This window comes from Poecilia reticulata, chromosome 20 (assembly GCF_904066995.2).
Source record: "Poecilia reticulata chromosome 20, P_reticulata-male-v2, whole genome shotgun sequence".
NCBI classification, from domain to species: domain Eukaryota; kingdom Metazoa; phylum Chordata; class Actinopteri; order Cyprinodontiformes; family Poeciliidae; genus Poecilia; species Poecilia reticulata.
In genome coordinates this window covers 3,728,572-3,748,479 of record NC_088849.1, presented here as the reverse complement: position 1 = coordinate 3,748,479, position 19,908 = coordinate 3,728,572, and the positions used below count along the sequence as shown (strand labels likewise).

At 38.1% G+C, this 19,908-nt stretch overlaps 2 protein-coding genes across 2 annotated transcripts; both read right to left on the bottom strand.

Moving 5' to 3' along the window:
* Positions 1–341: 341 nt before the first annotated feature.
* On the bottom strand, positions 342–10,554 carry LOC145547509 (C-C chemokine receptor type 3-like). Its single transcript, XM_081601470.1, has 4 exons — positions 10,416–10,554; positions 4,835–4,948; positions 4,485–4,667; positions 342–2,793 (listed from the first exon to the last, which is right to left on the bottom strand). The coding sequence occupies exons 3-4, from the start codon at positions 4,652–4,654 to the stop codon at positions 1,932–1,934; spliced, it is 1,032 nt and encodes a 343-aa protein (XP_081457596.1). The 5' UTR covers positions 4,655–4,667; positions 4,835–4,948; positions 10,416–10,554; the 3' UTR covers positions 342–1,931.
* LOC103482361 (C-C chemokine receptor type 3-like) lies at positions 9,621–19,386 on the bottom strand. Its single transcript, XM_008438487.3, has 3 exons — positions 19,148–19,386; positions 18,813–18,980; positions 9,621–12,564 (listed from the first exon to the last, which is right to left on the bottom strand). The coding sequence occupies exons 2-3, from the start codon at positions 18,965–18,967 to the stop codon at positions 11,724–11,726; spliced, it is 996 nt and encodes a 331-aa protein (XP_008436709.2). The 5' UTR covers positions 18,968–18,980; positions 19,148–19,386; the 3' UTR covers positions 9,621–11,723.
* Positions 19,387–19,908: the final 522 nt, after the last annotated feature.

Here is a 19,908-nt window from a genome sequence, read left to right as displayed (position 1 = left end):
TTTTGCATTTGAACACAATAATAGAAGTTGTTTTCTCCCCGTATTAATATGATAAATGTTTTAAAGACATTCATTTAATGTACAGAGTAAAAATGCATTAAATTATGAACATAAATTATATCTTTACATATTAATAGTTTTGCATGATTTTTGATTTATTTAAAAGTTCATTTGTTATACACGGCATACCAAAAAAAAAAAAGCAAGACTACAAAATGCCAAGTCACAAGTTGTCCAGCACAGTAGGCAGAAAAACAAAAACAGAAACATCCTGATCATTGGACAAATATATTTTTAAGTCTCTTAAAAAATATAGACAATAGCTCTTTTCCGAGAAGAACTTGTGATATAATGTGAATTTTATTATAATACAGATGTGACAGACATTTGTACCACTGATATTACATAAATTGTGTGTGTATGTAAGCAAGATGTGATATACCAGTTTGTTGCTGCTTAAGCTTTTTTTGTTGCTGATTTCTAATAGATTTTTTGTGATTGTTTTGCTGTCACTTAACAAAACACCCTAATCAACACATGAAAACACAAACACCTAGATTCATAAGATTATATTAATGAATGAATTCATCACTGTATGGTACAAAGTAAGCATGTTAACTCCAGCAGTTATTGAAAATTAGCCTGGAGTTTGTTGTCTTCAGCAGGTTTGAACAGGTGTTACAGCAAACTAAGCTTCCATCTAAAGACCCAATCCAAAAATGTTCCTGTGTGTGACATGGCTCTAAGAATTGGACACAGTTTGTTCTAAGCCAGGGGTGTCCAAAGTGAGTCCTCGAGGGCCGGCATTCTGCATGTTTTAGTTCTCTCCCTAGTGGTAGTAACAATCTCCTCAGCAAGTCAGTGTTCTGCTTAGGCCTTCTGATGAGTCATCATTTGATGCAGGTGTGTAAAACCAGGGAGAGAACTAAAACATGCAGGATGCCGGCCCTCAAGGACCTACTTTGGACACCCCTGTTCTAAGCCATGCCATTGTGGCTACGGCTGTATGTTTGCCCTCCTGGACTCAGTCTGTTTCCAGTCTTTAACACATGTAGTCTCCAACCCTTGTTACATCTCCTGTCCTCCAGGTTTTAGATACATTACTGCTGAAACACACCGGATCAAATCAATGGGTCTCCACCAGGCCCTTACCAAACGTGAAGCATGCTGAAGAATAAATTAAATCATTCATCTTCCTATCCACCTCACATAGCATTTTTTATGTAGGTCAAACATTTTTATTTTATTCACATTAATTAATTTATTTGTCTCCTACATAACTTCTTGGAAAAATAAAACTTTGAGCTTCCTTGTAACTGTCATCCATCTTAAAATTCTCAAGCAAGGTTTGTTGACTGCATGGCAAAGAGTAGACCTGTAATCAAATTGTGGATCTCTGCAGCTCCTCCAGAGGTACCAGGGGTCTCTTTCTGCTGCTCTGATTATTGCTCTTCTTGTTGGCCTGTCAGTTTAAACTGATCACTTTGTCTTGTTAGGGTTGCAGGTGTGCCACATTCCCTTTTCAGGTGATGGACTGAACAATTATTTTTGACATGTTCAAAGCTTGGGAAATTATACAGAACTGTGCAAAAACACCCAGAAAACCGTCACTGGCTCACCGAATGTAAAAAGTGTTCAGCTTTACCAGAACAGAAATACTAACTCAAGGTCTACTAAAACAGCAAAATCAAACGTCTCAAAAGGCACCATCTGTAGGTTTAGCTGTTCAATACTTGAATCTATCACACTCATGAGCATAGTATCAATATCCTCAAATATTTTTCAGTATGATGACAATACATTAGGTCAGAGTGAGGGTTGTGGTTGTAGCATGAAAAGATGGCCTGAAGTTTAAAAAGTATGAATGCAATTGCAAGGTACGGAATTTGGTTAGACTCAGGGTGAATGACGACAAACTAACAGAGATAAACTCACTTCTTAAGACTAAGTTCAGTTCTTGAAGTGTGTGTTGTTGTAATGTCAGTGTTAAAAGAAATATGATCTTGTAATCTTGGGAAACATTTCACCAGCAGCTGTTTAAAATGGTTCTGAAATTTTCTTCCTACAAATGTATAAAACATTGGACTGATGCAGAAGTAAATGTACGCCATGTTGCGGGTGACATGGAGAGCGTAACCGAGTTTCTGTTTAGCTTCACAGCTCAAAAGAGACTCTAATTCATAATGCAGGAGTTCTACAATGTTAAAAGGGATCCAGCAGATGAAGAACAAAACTACGATCATAAATATCATCCTGACTGCATGGAATTTAGAAGCTGATCGGGATTTTTTGATAGTGATCACAATCCTAACGTAACAAAATATGATGATAGCCAGAGGGAGGATCAAGAAGACAAAAAGCTGAATATAAAACCCAGATCTTTTGAGCATCTTTACATTCAAACCATCAACGTGAGCAAACTCCTCACAGTACATAGCGCCAAAATGCTTAAAGGTGCCATGGAGGATCATGGGCCTAATGCAAGCCAAACCACTGATCACCCACACCACTACACAGGAAATGATAGCATTGCGTCGACTCCTTACATGTAATACTGGCATAAAATGTACAAAAGCAAGGTAACGGTCAAATGTTAGCAGAGTTAAAAAGAAAACAGAACTGTAAAAGCCCAGATAGTAGGCACTAAAGACAATCTTGCACATAGCTGAGCCAAAAATCCAGTCAGAGATCTGCATGGAGGCGGCCTGGAAAGGAAGGCTGCTCATTAAGATGAGGGAGGACGTCACCAGGTTGACCAGCAAGATGTTGATCACAGTGTACAGCTTCTCAAACCTGGAGGGAAGATGGTAAGGTGTTATTTTGGTGTAAGCATACATTTTCCAACAGTCAGAGCACAAATTATTATCAGTGGCTTTAATTTTATGCACGTCTGTCAAAAGTTTTTCAAATAAAACCAGTGAGAGTGTTGGCCATAAATTTGATTTTTTACTTTTAACATTAAACCAGCATATAAAAAAGTTATGTATGTTGATTATATTGTCTTTTTCAACTAACTCTGTCTTAGCCCAGACAAAAGTAGAAGTTTGTCTCAAAGTAGATTTAAGCAATATCAAATGTAGTGATGGCTGTTGGCAAGAAAATCACTGAATTTGAATAAATAAATACATTTCTAAAGAAATAGATCACTGAATATTCTGGCATTTAGAAACAAGAAATAGTTTTGGTAATCAAAAAAGTAAAGGTTGGGCTGATTCCATGTGATATGGAACAAAATCATTTTTTGTTTCTTCTTACACAGCATGTTTAACGGTGGACTGTTCAGTGAACATATTTTTGCAGGATGATGCTGGCTGAAAACTGAGGGAGTGGCATGTTTTCATGATGACAACAGTCCATGTAAATCATAATCTCAGTCCGTTGTATCTTAATATTATTTGTTAATTTGCTGCTGATGGTGTTTCCACTATAAGAGTTTTGTAATTTAGAGCCATTTCTGCCTCTCAGTCTAATCTGGAAGCAACGCCCTTTTTTCCAATTAGCCTGTGAGTGGGGTCTGATTCATCCATTCCTAAAACAATTGTGATGGTTGTTTGGAAACCTCTTCTTAAAGGGAGGTATCATGCTTCCACACAGAATCATGTAAGAAGATTTCTTGGTGGAAATGAGGTTGAGGTTCAATCACATGTGGGCTCCAATGAGACTCCACTCTAAATTTCATCAAAGTTTTTCCTCTGCAAATAAGCAACAAGTTAATATGACATTTATTACATTAACATCCAAGAAGCAAAATTATATCTATGCTCAATATAAATGTTTTGATATTTGCATAATCAGGTCAGAAATAATGAGATAACAGATATGTAAAAAATATATATTTACTTTGTAAACAAAACATCTTAAATGACAATATTGAAACACTGCATAAGTATTTAAAAAGCCATGCTGTTGTTGCAGTGTTAAAAATGTAGCAAAGCTTTTTTTAAGTCAAGCTGTTGCATTTTTGTTCAGTTCAAAACTCGTCTGTTTGAATCAGAAACTGCACATCGTTAACCTTTGGCTTCAGAAAATAAATACTCAGATGTTCACATTTTGGTAAAAATTGGGTTTCAGTTTTACTACTTGAGGTGCAGCAGCATTACTGGAAAGTATCTGATATTTCCTATGAATCTTGTATACCCTAAAGAAAGCATGCTGCTCTTTGCACCACAAAAGCTGAAAATACCAGGTGGTTCTGTTCATAATAAAAAATAAAAACTTATTTCAACTGAAAGCTACGTTTTGTGATTTGCAAGTCAAACAGGAAGATCTAAAATTCTCTTAATTTCTTTTTTTACTAAAACTGCATTTTATATTTTGTCAGGCTGTCTATATTGGATGTTAACATTTGTAAAATTTTCTTAGATATTAGATGTAGCAAAATAAAAAAATTAATTTTTAATGTTTTACAGTAGTGTCTGACAAAATCATTTCAACATTTATGAATGCCTCAAGTTCAACTCGATTTAATTTGGTAGTTTACTCACCGGTGGATGACAACCAGAACCAGCAGGTTGGCGATAACACTGAAGACAAACATGAAGTAGTAAATGTAAGACAGATTTGCTCCCAGTTTGTTATCATCATCCCTGGAACACGGTTCAACCGGCTCTTCTGGGACTTTGCTGGTAACATAACTGATGTTTGTCTGAGTCATCTTTGTGTAAAATCTGTCAAAAGCAGAATACACAAAGTCATGTTGTCAGTTAAAACATAAGACTTACTGTTTTACATTATTTTATGGTATTCTAAAAAAAGCAGATCATATCTAAAACGCCACTGTATGGAAGAAGATTGGGTGTAAGATAAAATCCAAATCCAGAAAGAGTTTTCTTACCTTGTGTTTGACAGCAGCTTCAGGCAGTGACTCTGACAGCCTCTCTGAGTCTAACAGAGCTCCGGTACCAAAGTGAAGGCAGTTGGACTGAAGTGTCTGTGAGCTCGTCTGGGTCTGTTTTGCGTGAAGAAAAAGTGGTAATGATATTATGATAAGGGCATGTACAAACAGCTTCAGAGAGATCAGCTTTCATGAAAAATCCTCTGGGCATTTTTGTATGGAGGACCAATCCTGCCATTACCGAGCATATTCCAGGAATAAATTGCCTAATAAATGAATTACTCCAGCAATAAATAATTTAGCAACAATTTAAGATATGATCAAAAGTTAATTTCTTTCTTTAGCTATTGTAATGTATCCCTGGCACATTATTAAGATATAATTAATGTTACTTTCCTCATCTTTTTATTTTTTTCATAAGTATTCCTTTACAAATATATTTACAAAGAATACTTTTTTTTCTTTAATTTTGTTTGTCCTATTAAATCTTAAAAATAGATGTATTCTTTCTCCTAAGGTATGACCATGTTATTTTTTTCTCCGATTCATTTCCCTAAGCCTATTTTCTAGGTTATACGTTGCACATTAAAGAAAGATGAGAGTGTGAATCTGGAATAGAAATTTCAGAAGAGGATGGGCAGAGTATATGCTACTTTCACTGGTCCTCTACCAATTAGAGTGGTGGGAGCATTGTTGGAAAAATATTCTAATATATTTCAAGATTCCCTATCAAGGCAAGAATAGGGAAGCAAACCCAGAGTGCTGGAGGCAATGTGGCTCGACAGAGGCAAACCACTGTCACGTTTTCTGGGATTGCCCCAAGCTAAACAGTTACTGGGCTTGTATCAGCAACGTGTTAAATAAAGTGTTTAAAACCCAAATTATATGCAATTTTCAAAATGTATACCTGGGTCAGGTAACAAAGTTAGCAAAAAAAGGAGATATTTTACTTTTTCAGGTCATTTTAGCCGGCTAGTAAGAAAGCAATTGCAAGAACGTTGTTGAGCCCAACCCGCCCACAAATAGAAGAATGTTTCCACATTATCATGGATATCTATAAAATGGAAAAGTTCGCATACTTGATAAGAATCCAAAAACACCTGTGGTGAAGAAAAAAGCACTTAAACTATGGGAGTACTCTACTTAATACCGGAGCTCAACTGAGAAACTAGCTTACTTCAAATTCAGCACATTGGAATCAAAAAATAAATGTGCTTAATTGAAACAAGAACAATTTTGAAAAAATTCATCTTTTTTTGCAAAGAAGTTTTTCAACTCGAATGAGGTGGTTTTTCAGATGCACAAAAAGTAATGTCTGTCAATAGAAACATTTTTTTCACGTCACACAAGTCATGATCAGCAACCAGATATTACTAATGGTGAAAACAACAAAGAAGACAGTAATTGGATCTTGCCACAGTACATTTTTTGATGACTTATCAATGAATAAAGTTCACTTATGAATGAACTTATTCACATGTGATTTTGTCTTTATTTCTTATTTAATGGAAACACCACCATTGGGAAATTGTTGATATTCTGGTAATACTATTCTGTTAAATGCACACAATTTTGTACACATTTGTTGTGGAAATGCAGCTCATAAAGATCAAGAAACAAAAGGATTGACATACCTGACAATAAATCTAAGAAAAATAAATAAGTATATTTTATTGTTTCTGATTATTCTAAATATACATATGATTTACTCTCGCTGAAGGTATGTATGAACATTATATATATTCTCACCCTCTGCGGGTGGTCTCTCTCTCTCTCTCTCTCTCATCCTCTGAGCTCGGGTCCTCTACCAGAGGCCTGGGAGCTTGAGGGTTCTGTAGTATCTTGGCTGTGCCTAGAACTGCACATTTCTGGACTGAGATGTCTGATGTTGTTCCTGGGATCTGTTTTAGCCACTGCTCCAGTTTGGGGGTGACTGCCCTGAGGGCCCCAATGACCACAGGCACCACTGTGGTCTTCACCTTCCAGGTCTTTTCCAGTTTCTCCCTATGGCCCTGGAATTTCTCCAGTTTCTCGTGCTCCTTTATCCTGATGTTTCAGTCACTTGGTATTGCTACATCCACCACAACGGCTTTCCTCTGTTGTTTATCCATCACCACAATGTCCGGTTGGTTCTCCATTACCATCTTGTCTGTCTGGATCTGGAAGTCCCACAGGATCTTAGCTCGGTCATTCTCCACCACCTTTGGGGGTGTTCCCCACTTTGATCTCGGGGCTTCCAGTCCATATTCTGAGCAGATGTTTCTGTACACTATGCCTGCCACTTCTTCATGTCGTTCCATGTACGCTTTCCCTGCCATCATCTTGCACCCTGCTGTTATGTGCTGGACTGTCTCAGGGGCCTCCTTGCACAACCTTCACCTTGGGTCTTGTCTGGTGTGGTAGATCTGAGCCTCTATTGCTCTGGTGTTTAGGGCCTGTTCCTGTGCAGCCAGGATGAGAGCCTCTGTGCTGTCCTTGAGTCCAGCTTTTTCCAGTCATTGGTATGATTTCCTGATATCAGCCACTTCAGTTATTTCTCAGTGGTACATCCCATGTAGGGGCTTGTCCTCCCATGATGGTACCTCCAGCACCTCGTCCTCTGTTCCCCATTGTTTGAGACATTCGCTGAGCACATGGTCTGCTGAGGCTTTGCCCTTGATATATTTATGGATCTTGGATGTTTCATGCTGGACAGTGGCTCTCACACTCACTAGTCCTCTGCCTCCTTCCTTACGGCTCGTGTACAGTCTCAGGGTGCTGGATTTGGTTAGTAGCTTCCGAGTCTTAACATCCGTGGTCTTTATCTCCTCCTTTGGCAAGCTAATTATTCCTGCAGGGTATCTGAGTACTGGTAAGGTATAGGTGTTCTCATAGCGGATCTTGTTCTTGCCATTTTGCTGGCTTCTCAGGACTTGCCTTATTCGTTGGAGGTATTTGGCTGTGGCTCCTTTCCTTGTGACCTCATGAGTATGTATATATATATATATATATATATATATATATATATATATATATATATATATATAATTTTTAATAATTACTGGTGTAATCTTTATTTGAATTCCAGCTCTTTTTATAATCCTTTAACAATTTGCATTTGGTGATGAGCTCTAATATTTTAATTGGAAGTCGTCACCCCAATATTTCACTCCCTCCACAGATCCCCAATCAAATGCAAGTCGAGACTCCAAAGTGTTCATATGATTTCCAGTCAGACGTCACAGGCTGGAAAATAAAAGTTAATTTATACCTAGCGTGCCAGGAGTTTGAATAATGTGGAGTCTAACAATAGATGTGGCATCAGATAAAAAATGGGAGTCATAGTTTATCAGGCTGCTAGTTTTCCAGTTTAGAAATGCAACATTTACCCATAAACAATATTGAATTCAAAGACCTGGTATAACATTGTGAAGGAAAGAGCTGAAGTAGGTTGTGTTGCAACTCAAGGACCTTTTACAATTGATGCAACATGAAAAATTATAATTAACTTCAGCCTTCAGAATCTTTGCATGAATTTTGTACTCAGAGGATGTAAGGCTCTTCACAGACAGTCCTTTCACTTTGTCGAATAATTTCATCCAGTAAGGCAAAAAATGTATCCAAACCAATCTAACAGCAAAAGTTTTTTTTGTGTGTGTGTGTGTGTGTGTGTGTGTGTGTGTGTGTTTTTGTCCAAAACAACACATTATACATCATTTAGCCAATCCCCATTATCAAAGCCCTTTGTTTCTCTATTGCATTAAAACTTGAGGTCTGAGATCAAATGAACTGGGTCAGCAGCAGAGTACAGTACTGCTTCACATACCTGTAAGGTCCATCATCCAACCCCAAGGCTTTAGTTTTGTATTGTATCACCTTTGGTAGGAAAGAGAGGTAAGGAGTAGTGAAACCTCTGGTGGTTAGCTATCCGACTGCTGTTCCACTTCAGCGAGAGCAGACCGAAAAAGTCGCAACAAGAGTCAGACTCATTCCACCAACTGTGCACTACTTCCCTTAAAGGGATGTATGATTGGTGGGACATTTTGGCAAAAATATAATGTAATTTTCCTTTTATCTAAAACAAATTGCTGCTTGTGATATGACAAAACTCATAATTACTTCAAAAAATTATACCATTTGTTATATTTTTCACCCATGGAGGTCGCCATCTGTTTGCCTGCTGGGTTGATGACACGTTTTGGTCTATTTTATACTGGAATCAACAGAGTGAACACAGGAAGGGTAACTTAACCCGAGTTGTTGTTTATCATGTTGTTTGGTTTGACTCTAATTTTAGATAACGCCACACTGTGTCAGTGTTGGCTGTTATTAAAAAGAAAAGAAACAGCGAGTGGTGAGTCTCGTTCACTTTCCATATGAAAAGAAAATTAGAGCACAGTGAGAGAGAGCTGAACACAATTTCCAAATGTTCTATTTGTGCCCTCAACATTTCTCTCCAGAAGACAGATTTGTATAAGCCAAACTGACGAAGGGTCTAACAGGTGATCACTACCTTAACAAGCTAAAAACAAATGCAGTGCCAACTGTTTTTAAGTTGTCTAAACTCCAAAAGTGGCTAGCAAGTGAAAAACATTGGGATAAATAGAGGCAGGCAGTGCTGGCAGCAAAACACCAACTCCTGACCAACTCTGTCCTCTTCCTCCATTTGGTTCTCCTCATGTTTGTCATTTTGTGATTTCTACATTTCTTTTTTTCTTTTAGGGTTAAAAAAAAGACAATGACAGTAGCTAATTTCTCCTAGAATCCCCAGTAATATTACGGAAAAGAAAACAAGTCACGATAAGACTGTTTTAAACATATTTATTTAATATCAGGAGCAAAAATGAATGAACAAATTATATCCATAGATATTAATAGCTTAGGGCAATAGGAACATTTATGATTAATTTCCATCTTCATTTACTATACACTACATACCAAAAGAAAAAAAACTACATTATAGAACGTCATGATGCAAGTTGTTCAGCACACGGTAGACAGAAAAAAAAACAAAAACAGAATATAACTATAGCTGAATGCTTGTAAATAATTTAGATGTTAATTTCATTATCATACAGATACTTTTTCATCAATGATAATAAAGCGGATTTATATACAAAACACGATCAAGATGTAATATATCAGTTTGTTGCTGTTTAAGCTTTTCTCGTTGTCGATTTCTGTTAGATCTTTTTGCTGATTGTTATGTCACTGACATAGCACTTTAAACAACACATGAATGCAAAAACACCTAGATTCATAAGATTATAAGATTAATGAATGAATTCATTACTGTATGGTACAAAGTAAGCATGTTAACTCCAGCAGTTATTGAAAATTAGCCTGGAGTTTGTTGTCTTCAGCAGGTTTGAATTGGAGTTACAACAGACTGTAAGCTTCCATCTAAAGACCCAATCCAAAAATGTTCCTGTGGGTAACAGAACAGATGCAATAGACATCTGTTCCCCATAACAACGGAGGGCCCCATGACAGTGCCTATTTTAAATTCTTTGCATTTAATCACAGATTCTCAGAAACACCCATTCAGCTCAGTGGTGTTTCCTCTGCCTGTAAACTCACCCAAAAATTACTCAGCTTTTACTTTTCTTTTCTTCCAGTGTGGAGGGCCCCAAGTCCATGTTCAAGATCTAGCAAACTTTGAAATACATCCCTGGTCCAACACATGTGAATAAAATGTCTGAACTCCCTCATCAGCAGTCATTCTGCTCTGTAGAGGCCTGGTAATGAGCCTTTGATTCGATTCAGGTGTGTTGGACATGGGACGTATCTGAGAGATGCAGCATGATGGATCTCAAGAACTGGACTTGGGCACCGCTTATCTAGTGTGTTGGGTCCCTTCCAGCACATCTTTACTTGGGGTTGCTTTGGTGTTTTTTGTTGATGTTTTTGTAGTTATTAGCTTGTACTACTTTAAAGCATTTTCAAAGAATAGCATAACATATAGGGATAGATTTGGCCAATACATTTACAGAGAACCATTTTGACTTTTGTTTTATTAATTATACTCTTTGTACCAGTTCTAATCTGCAAATTAGCAGGAGAGTATCTGTAAATTCCGATGTATTGTGTAAATTCTGATCTGTTTCACACACTTTGGCTTGCCATTGTTGACTTTATTTATAATGCGCGTTAACACCAGCTGCAACTCAAACAAAGTGCTGAAAGAACACAAAGGTTGTGGCTGTGAGATGAAATTAAGCTAGAAAGATATTCCTTTTTGGCCACTTTAACTGTGTCCTGGTAATTGTGCCAGTTATAGCTATATGTTTAATGTCATTGCCTTCTGTAAGGTGAACTTCAGTCCATTTTTTTTTTACCTCACATAGCATTTTTGATGTAGGTCAAAAGATCTTTAGTCACTGTATTCTATTCTTTTGCACTGTCTCCTACATGACGTTTTGATGAACTGCACCTATGAGCTTCCTTTTAAAAGTCATCCGTCTTGCAACTCTCCCATAAGAGCAAGATTAGCGAACTCCATGGCAAACAGTAGACCTATAAATAAATCATGGATCTCTGCAGCCTGTCCAAAGGTACCATTGGTGTCCTTTCCTGCTGCTCTGATTAATTATCACTCTGATTAATTCTCAGTGTCATTTCAGCATAATTAGAAATTAGAAATACTAACTCAAGGTCTCTTGAAACAGCCGGATGAAATGATTCAAAAGTCACCATCTGTAGGTTTAGCTGTTGATACTTGAGGTTAAATAGTACTAATATCCTCAATTATTTTTTAGTATTATGACAATACATTAGATCAAAGTGACGTTTGTGGTTGTAGCATGAAAACTTGTGCTGAAGTTTAAAAAGCATGAATGCGGTTGCAAGGTACAGAATTTGGTTTGACTCGGGGTGAATGACGACAAACTCGCAGAGATAAACCCACTTCTTAAGGCTTAGTTCTTGTTGTTGTGTTGCTTGTGTTGAAAGAAATATGATCTTGTAATCTTGGGAAACATTTCACCAGCAACAGTTTGAAATGGTTTTGGAATTTTTTTCCTACAAATGTATAAAATATTGGACTGATGCAGAAGTAAATGTACGCCGTGTTGCGGGTGACATGGAGAGCGTAACCGAGATTCATTTTAGCTTCACAGCTCAAAAGAGGCTCAAATTCATAAAGCAGGAGTTCTACAATGTTAAAGGGGATCCAGCAGATGAAGAACAAAACTACGATCATAAATATCATCCTGACTGCATGGAATTTAGAAGCTGATCGAGATTTTTTGATAGTGATCACAATCCTAACGTAACAAAATATGATAATAGCCAGAGGAAGGATTAAGAAGACAGAAAGCTGAATATGAAATCGAGATTTTTTGAGTTTCTCTACATTCATACCAGGAATGTCAGCAAATTCCTCACAGTACCTAGTGTCATTACCATTATAGGCACCATGAAAGATCATTGGCTGGACACAAGCCAAACCACTGATCACCCACACCACTACACAGGAAATGATAGCATTGCGTCGACTCCTTACATGTAATACTGGCATAAAATGTACAAAAGCAAGGTAACGGTCAAATGTTAGCAGAGTTAAAAAGAAAACAGAACTGTAAAAACCCAGATAGTAGGCACTAAAGACAATCTTGCACATAGCTGAGCCAAAAATCCAGTCAGAGATCTGCATGTAGGCGGCCTGGAAAGGAAGGCTGCTCATTAAGATGAGGGAGGACGTCACCAGGTTGACCAGCAAGATGTTGATCACAGTGTACAGCTTCTCAAACCTGGAGGGAAGATGGTAAGGTGTTATTTTGGTGTAAGCATACATTTTCCAACAGTCAGAGCACACATATCAGTGGGATTAATTTTACACAAGTCTGAAGTACATTTCACAAAAGAATTGTGTGAATGTTGGCCATAAATTTAAATTAAGTTTTGTATTGTTTGGAACTCACAATTTTAGATGTGATACGTGAATAAAAGTTATTCTTTATCCCTTCTTGTCAAACATTTTGAGACAAATTATGCTAATTTTCACCCACTGCTACAACCATTGCACAGACTTACTGAAATTAAATTGTTCCAAACCCCAGGAAAATTGAAGTTGCAAGCAGCATTGGGCGGCCCTTGCAGCTCAGTGCCACTCCAGTCATGTGGGGACTGCGAAAGCTCCGTACCTGAAGGATTCTCAGACCAGGAGAAACAAGATTCTCCAGCCCGATGAGACAAAGATTGAACTTTTTGTTGTGAAGGCCAGGCGACATGTTTGGAGGTAATCCAGCCAATAACATCTAAATCAGTGGTTCTTAACCTTTTTGAGGTACCAAACCCACCAGTTTCATATGTGCAATCACTGAACCCTTCTGTAGTGATAAAAATAAAATGATTTTTTCCCCCCAAACTCAAGACATAGGGGTCACCCCAAGATCACCAAGTCTTCTTAAAAGTTAGTCTCTGAGAACAGTTCTTCAAAATATAGTTGACTGTCTGACTGAGCTGACTGTCCAGGAACGACCCAAATGTGCCACAGTTTCGACAGGTTGGCCATCGAGAGAAACTGGAACCACTTTAAGGTCTTGTTTATGTCATTTAATTAGCTCTATATTCTTAAGAGAATGAAAAATTAATAATAAATAATAAAGACTTTGCGGTATTCTGATTTAGTAATGTAATTATATTAGTTGCGTTACCACCCCCACGCCACTAGAGGCAGTAGCAACCCCGAAAAGATGCGACTAAGGAGCAGATTTAGAAGTACACCAAAGGCTTCAGAATTTGGTAAAAACTGTGAGCTTTGCTGAAGTAATTAAAGACACAAGTTCAAATCCATGCTGAGAGTGGAGCTCCTTCAATCAGTTCTCCTCCTCAGCTCTGATTGGCTAAGCAATGTAACGTGATCCTCTGCAGCAAGTGATGTCAAAGCGGGGCGTCATCACGACTTTACACAAGTGTGTCTTTACCTCCGCGGCAGAGGCTCCACCGAACCCCTGAGACCGACTCACCGAACCCCTGGGGTTCGACCGAACCCAGGTTAAGAACCACTGATCTAAATGTATGCAGCTGGAGCTACAGTTCATTTAACAGTCGGACAACAACCCGAAGCACATGGCCAAATATGAAAGGTTTTTCAGAACCTCTTAATTTGATTGAACATCTTTGGAGAGATCTTAAAATGGCTGACTGACGTCTCCATCCAACCTGATGGAGCTGGAGAAGAAGTGCAAAGAAGAATGGGCCAAACTGTTGAAAGACGGGAGAGGAAAGCTGAAGGCATCATGTTCAAAAGACCAGAGGCTGGAATTGCTTTGAAGGTGGGTCAATAAAGTATTAAGCTAAGGCTTTCTATACTTATGTAAATGTGATGTCTTGGTTTTCTATTTTTAATACAGTCGTAAAACACTCAAAAAAATTCCAATGGGTATTTATGTGTAGATTTTTGGGGAAATAAATGAATTTAATACAACTTGGAATAAGGCTGTAACATAAGTTAGAAAAAGTCAAGTGCTGTGAACACTTTACAGTGATCCGTAAATTTCCTCATATAAATTTTGCCTACATCAAACAGCAAAAAGCAATAGCAATTTGATCAACATCAAAAGAGTTAAAGTATTTTAATACTAGTGCTGTCAATCAATGGGAAAAAAAATCTGATTAATCACATTGGTGCTGTGATTAATCACAATTAATCATTATGCCTAATTTGTGAGCTTGAAATACAAAGTTTGAAATAAATATGCATATCAGTCCTGCAGCAATGTTGCCCTGGGCAAAGTCTCTTCTTCTACCACCCTCTAACCAGTTAAAATGCAAACAATTATCTGTTTTTTTGTTTGTTTGTTTTGTAGCAGAAAGGCTGTAATGTTTTCTCCTAGTACTCAACAACAACTAAGGGAAACTTATTCCACTACACATTCATACATGTACTTGAAAACTTGTTTGTGGCACAACTGACACAAACAATTGTGTTTGTGATAAACTCACCCCTTTGTCATGCTGCCTTGAGTAGCTACCCATAGTCCATATCAAAAACCCCACTGTATGGACGATTAAAAAAATGTGTTTGTGTTTGTGAGGGTTTTACTCCCTCACTAACAGGTGCTGGATTTTGAACTTTCTATATTCTAACTAATTTAACTGGTAAATGTATTGTTTTTGTTTGGAGAAAAGTGTAAACCTGAATTATTTAAGATTTTGTTCTAATCATTCTCTCCTTCTCTTTGAGGTCATCTGGTCATGTGTTGCCATGGAAACGCGTCCATGAGCAGTGCTGACAAGAACCTGGTGTTTTCAATCAGCCTCACTAGGAAAGTCTGCATTGTTTGAGAGGGAGGGGAGACTCTTTGAATTTTTGTTTCATTTTCTGGGCCCCCCTCCCTACAAATAGCTGTGTGGTTGAACGATGTGTTTTTTAGGGAGGGGAGGTATTTTTGGGGGGGCAAAATTAATCTATGTAGCTGAACATAGACAACAACTTAGCCTATAAGCTACTTGTTAACAAGCTTAACGTGCTGTATTGATATTAGCTAGCTAGTCATCTTTTAGCTAACTTTACCTGCATCCAACAGCTTTACTCAACAGTCTGTTAGTTTGGGGGAAAAACTGAAAAGTTCTTTGCGTTTTGCTGGTTTGCTGCCATGATTCTAACACACCTGAGTAGCTCTGCACGGCAGCAGCAGGTCTCCTTCACTACCGCACAGGTGTAAACCCAGCGCAAGTGTTGTAGCGCTCATGTTGTGTTTAAAGGCGGCTCGGAAAAAAAGGTTACCACATGTTAACAACGGATTAAACAGTTTTAACTGCCAGTGGCGGAGCTAGACTTTTAAAGTTGGGGGGGCCAAGGGGGGGCCAGGACTACCTCTGGGGGGGGCAAAATTTTAAATGTGTGTATGCACATATAAATAATTTTAAAAATTAACCAAACTGAATATTTGGTTATTTTTTAAGCCCCTCTGTCATTTGACATGTTATAATTAACACCTTTGACTTCACATGGAGACATGATAGACTTTATGCAGAGTTCATCGCAGAGGAAACTAAAATCAATCAAATAAAAGATCCTTTCTGAATATCATCTCATGGACACTGAACTAAATGCATCTTTCTGACCGGGAGCTGACAGCGTGTTGAAGAGTTATGGACACCTTGGTTAGGAAGCTCTGTTTGGACAGGTAATTTGACGGGTAACAATATTTCGGGTCGGACCAGAATTATTTGCCTGATGGTGTTCGGGCTTCTAATGACTTTACATTTAATGAGTTTGCAGCACACAGAGAAAACCTAAAGAGAATGTGATCTACTTATTGTAGTTTAAGTAGAGGAATAGCAGCTGACTGTTGAGAGAGGAAAGACATTAAAGTGCAGATCCGTTAGGCAGAAACAAGCGCAGAGCGCTGGGCAATAAATGCGCTTAAATGCTCCACCGTTACGCACCAATTAATCACACATGAGATGACAAACGCCAAATATACAATATATAGTTGCACTGCTTACGTTAATGGTGTTTTAAAAACAAAACCAGTAAAAACTTAACCTAGTTAATATGTCAGATTCCCTCCTCATCCTCGTCTTGATAAGAACAGAGAGCAGTTCGCTTGTTTCTGTCCAGACAGTGATGAAGCGCAGCTGACCACTTGGTGCGCAGACAGTTTCAACTTTACGCACAGAGAACATCGTGGAGCTCATTATTAATACTAAGAACAATATCAGTCAGAGAATCATCTCTGATCTGGACGCTTTAACGGACCAGAGACTTTGAAGCGTCTAGCGCAGCTGATCCGCTTCTGCGGGGGGTTTTCTCCCGCTGAGGGATCAGGAAACGATCAGAGTTCTGCCGTCTTCTAATCACGTCATTTCGTGAAATGTTACCTGATTTCAAAAACGTTCTAGCAGAGAAATAATAAATGTTTCGTTTGATGACTACAAATTGGAAATAAAATGATTTTTTTCTTTGACGGACAACGAAAAAAACTGTAGCGCAACCTCTGCTCCAAACTAGGAACATTGTCGGCCCTCTTCGGTTTTTTCTCTTTTTGCGGAGGATCAATAAAAAACTTATTGGTGTTTTACCATCACCACCAGGTATGAAGTTCTTTAGCCTTTGAATTGCACCACAGCGCAGCATAACCGAAACATCCAGGAGAAGAATATCAGCTTGTTATGAGTATAAAGGAGGCTGGTGTCGCGCCTGATAAAAATCTATTTATTTATGTCACATGGACTTATATAAAGTTTTATACATTTTCTTTTGATATATTTATTATTGCTTTTCTTCTTTAGATATTAGGTTGACTTAGAATGATTCCAAATAATGTACAGGAATAACCTGGTGCTGTTACATGTCAATCATCTGGGGGGGCCACTAGGGGGGCCAATCAGATGACAGGGGGGGCACTGGCCCCCCTGGCCCCCCCTCTGGCTCCGCCACTGTTAACTGCTGATAAAAGTGACAGAGGACACAGATATGGGAAGTGCGGAAGCCCCTACTGTATCAAATTGACAGGGGAATAACAGAGAGTTGGCCATTCTAAGGTAAAAACCCAGCGCATACAGCGTTCATGTTTTTTTGTTTTTCTTTTTCATCCAGACGGCTTCCCACGCCCCCCCCCCTGCAATGGCACGGCGCCCCGCGGTTTGGGAACCTCTGCCTTAATCAGACCTGGTATGAGCTAATGTTTTAAAAGCTGGGTGGTTTTGCTCATGGGGAGACACTCTCTTTCTTTGAAGACGTGCATATGAAAAAAGATTCAGAGCTCTAATTTTTGGATTCCGTCTGGTTTTTGCATTTTTGGTGGGCGCTGTTTTGTCGCCTTAGCAATTTTTTTTAGGCTTGAAAGGAGTTGGAGACAGATCTCAAACGGTGTTGTGTGAATGTCAATGTCACAATAAAGCACTTCAAAAACGACTATAAAACTGCATCTAAGTGCTGTTCAGTATTCATACTGAACAGCACTTGAAATGTAAATATGCACACAGTTGTGGTGTTTGGTCTGACATATGATTAGACATCTGTTAGACCAAACGTGTTTTCAGTTTTCTAGGTTTTTATATTCAAGGTTTAAAGCACTACTTCTCAAATACTTCTCACCTTGGTGGCAGCAGTGTTCAAACTAATCAAAAGGCTGCCTGTTCAGGCCAGTAGAAGTAGCTACACGGCACAGAGCGGAGGAAAAAAAACCCGGATGTTTTGAAATATGTCTTCTGTCAGTGAGGAGAGATGGAGAGGTTTGACAGTGAAAAGAAAAACGGTAGCAGAGGTCAGTAAAGCAAGTATGACGGAGTTGTATAGCCAGGCTAAGAGATTTTTATTTTCAAATACAAGAATACAGTCATAATACTATGATAACCAAGTTATATTAGCAGAATAGTTTAAATATTGGCAGGATAAAGATGCAATATTGCAGGTGTTCTGAACATCTGTCAGAACACGATGAGGAGCCAGTGACAAGTCGAGCGGCAGGAGTAAATTGTGCTCGTAAGATTTTGAGCTTACACATCGCTGTGCACGCAACTAAAGGGTTTAAATGTTTTCAACTTTTGCTGCTGTCTGTTCTCGCAGAAAACTTTAGTCTTTCACTCAGTGTGTCGAGCCCGTAACATGCTGCTGTGAACTAAGTAAGCTTTTCAGTCAAAATAGTTTGATTAATCTGAGTCATGTAATGTTAACGACTTAAAATTGTCAGATTTATCTTACGTGTTAGCGTATCAATGTTGACAGCCATACTTTTTACTCAATGTAAATGTTTGATAGGCAAGAAATTGTGCTAAAAGTTTGAATTGATGTATATCATATTTCCGATAAACTTTGTGCGCCTTAAAGGAAGCATGCTTTTCTTTGCACCACAAAAGCTGAAAATAGTAGGTGGTTCCATTCAAAATAAAAACACTTCAGTTGAAAGCAAAAAATACAGCCAAACAGGAAGATCTAACATTCATTTAATTTAAATTATTTTTTCTTCTAAGGTTTTTACAGTAGTGTCTGGCAAATTTATGAATGCCTCAAGTTCAACTCGTTTTAATTTGGTGGTTTACTCACCGGTGGATGACAACCAGAACCAGCAGGTTGGTGATAGCACTGAAGACAAACATGAAGTAGTAAATGTAAGATAGATTTGCTCGCATTTTGTTATCATCATCCCTGGAACACGGTTCAATCGGCTCTTCTTTGATGGTAACATTTGTCTGTGTCATCTTTGTGTAAAATCTGTCAAAAGCAGAATACACAAAGTCATGTTGTCAGTTAAAACATAAGACTTACTGTTTTACAATATTTTATGGTATTCTTCAAAAAGCAGATCATATCTAAAACACCACTGTATGGAAGAAGATTAGATGTAAGATAAAATCCAAATCCAGAAAGAGTTTTCTTACCTCGTGTTTAACAGCAGCTTCAGGCAGTGACTCTGACAGCCTCTCTGAGTCTAACAGAGCTCCGGTACCAAAGTGAAGGCAGTTGGACTGAAGTGTCTGTGAGCTTGTCTGGGTCTGTTTTGCGTGAAGAAAATCTTGTAATGACTTTATGACATGGAAACTGCTTCAGAGCTTTCATGGAAAAATCCTCTGGGGCATTTTTGTACGGAGCGCCAATCTTGTCATCAAAGATAGATTCAGAAATAAATTGCCTAATAAATGAATTACTCTGACAATAAATAATTTAGCAAACATTTTAATTTGCCATTAAATGCAGCAAAATAAGAACAATATTTCTGGTACATTATTCTTTGTTTTCCAGAGTCACTCTAGTTTTCTGTTAATAAATTAACATCTGTCAAAACTTATCTTTCGCCTTCTTATTGCACAGCAAATTCAAAAGTTAAATGTTTTGGTGTTAGTAGACTTTGTGCAAAAGCAGAGTTAATTTTACACTATAGAGTTACATTCTGTTTATGTAACTCTGGGGTGTACATTACTAGTAGTTAAAATCCAGTGTTAAAACAAAGTGTTTCCGTATCAAATCTAGAGGTGTTAAAATAGAATCAATAACTCTTTACTTCTTAACTCTGAACTCCTACAGCGGCTTTAACACTGAAGGAGTTAATTCACTGACTCCGCCCCAGAATCACAGATTCCCACCGAAGCGAAGCAACAGAAGCAAAGTCATTTCAGGACTATTTACTTTCCACCTGTCTGAG

Coding starts and splice junctions, on each gene's coding strand:
- LOC145547509 (XM_081601470.1), bottom strand. CDS start 4,654: ATGACTCAGACAAACATCAGTTATGTTACCAGCAAAGTCCCAGAAGAG. Junction 2,794..4,484: donor GTTCTGGTTGTCATCCACCG/GTGAGTAAACTA, acceptor TCTTCCCTCCAG/GTTTGAGAAGCTGTACACTG.
- LOC103482361 (XM_008438487.3), bottom strand. CDS start 18,967: ATGACACAGACAAATGTTACCATCAAAGAAGAGCCGATTGAACCGTGT. Junction 12,565..18,812: donor GTTCTGGTTGTCATCCACCG/GTGAGTAAACCA, acceptor TCTTCCCTCCAG/GTTTGAGAAGCTGTACACTG.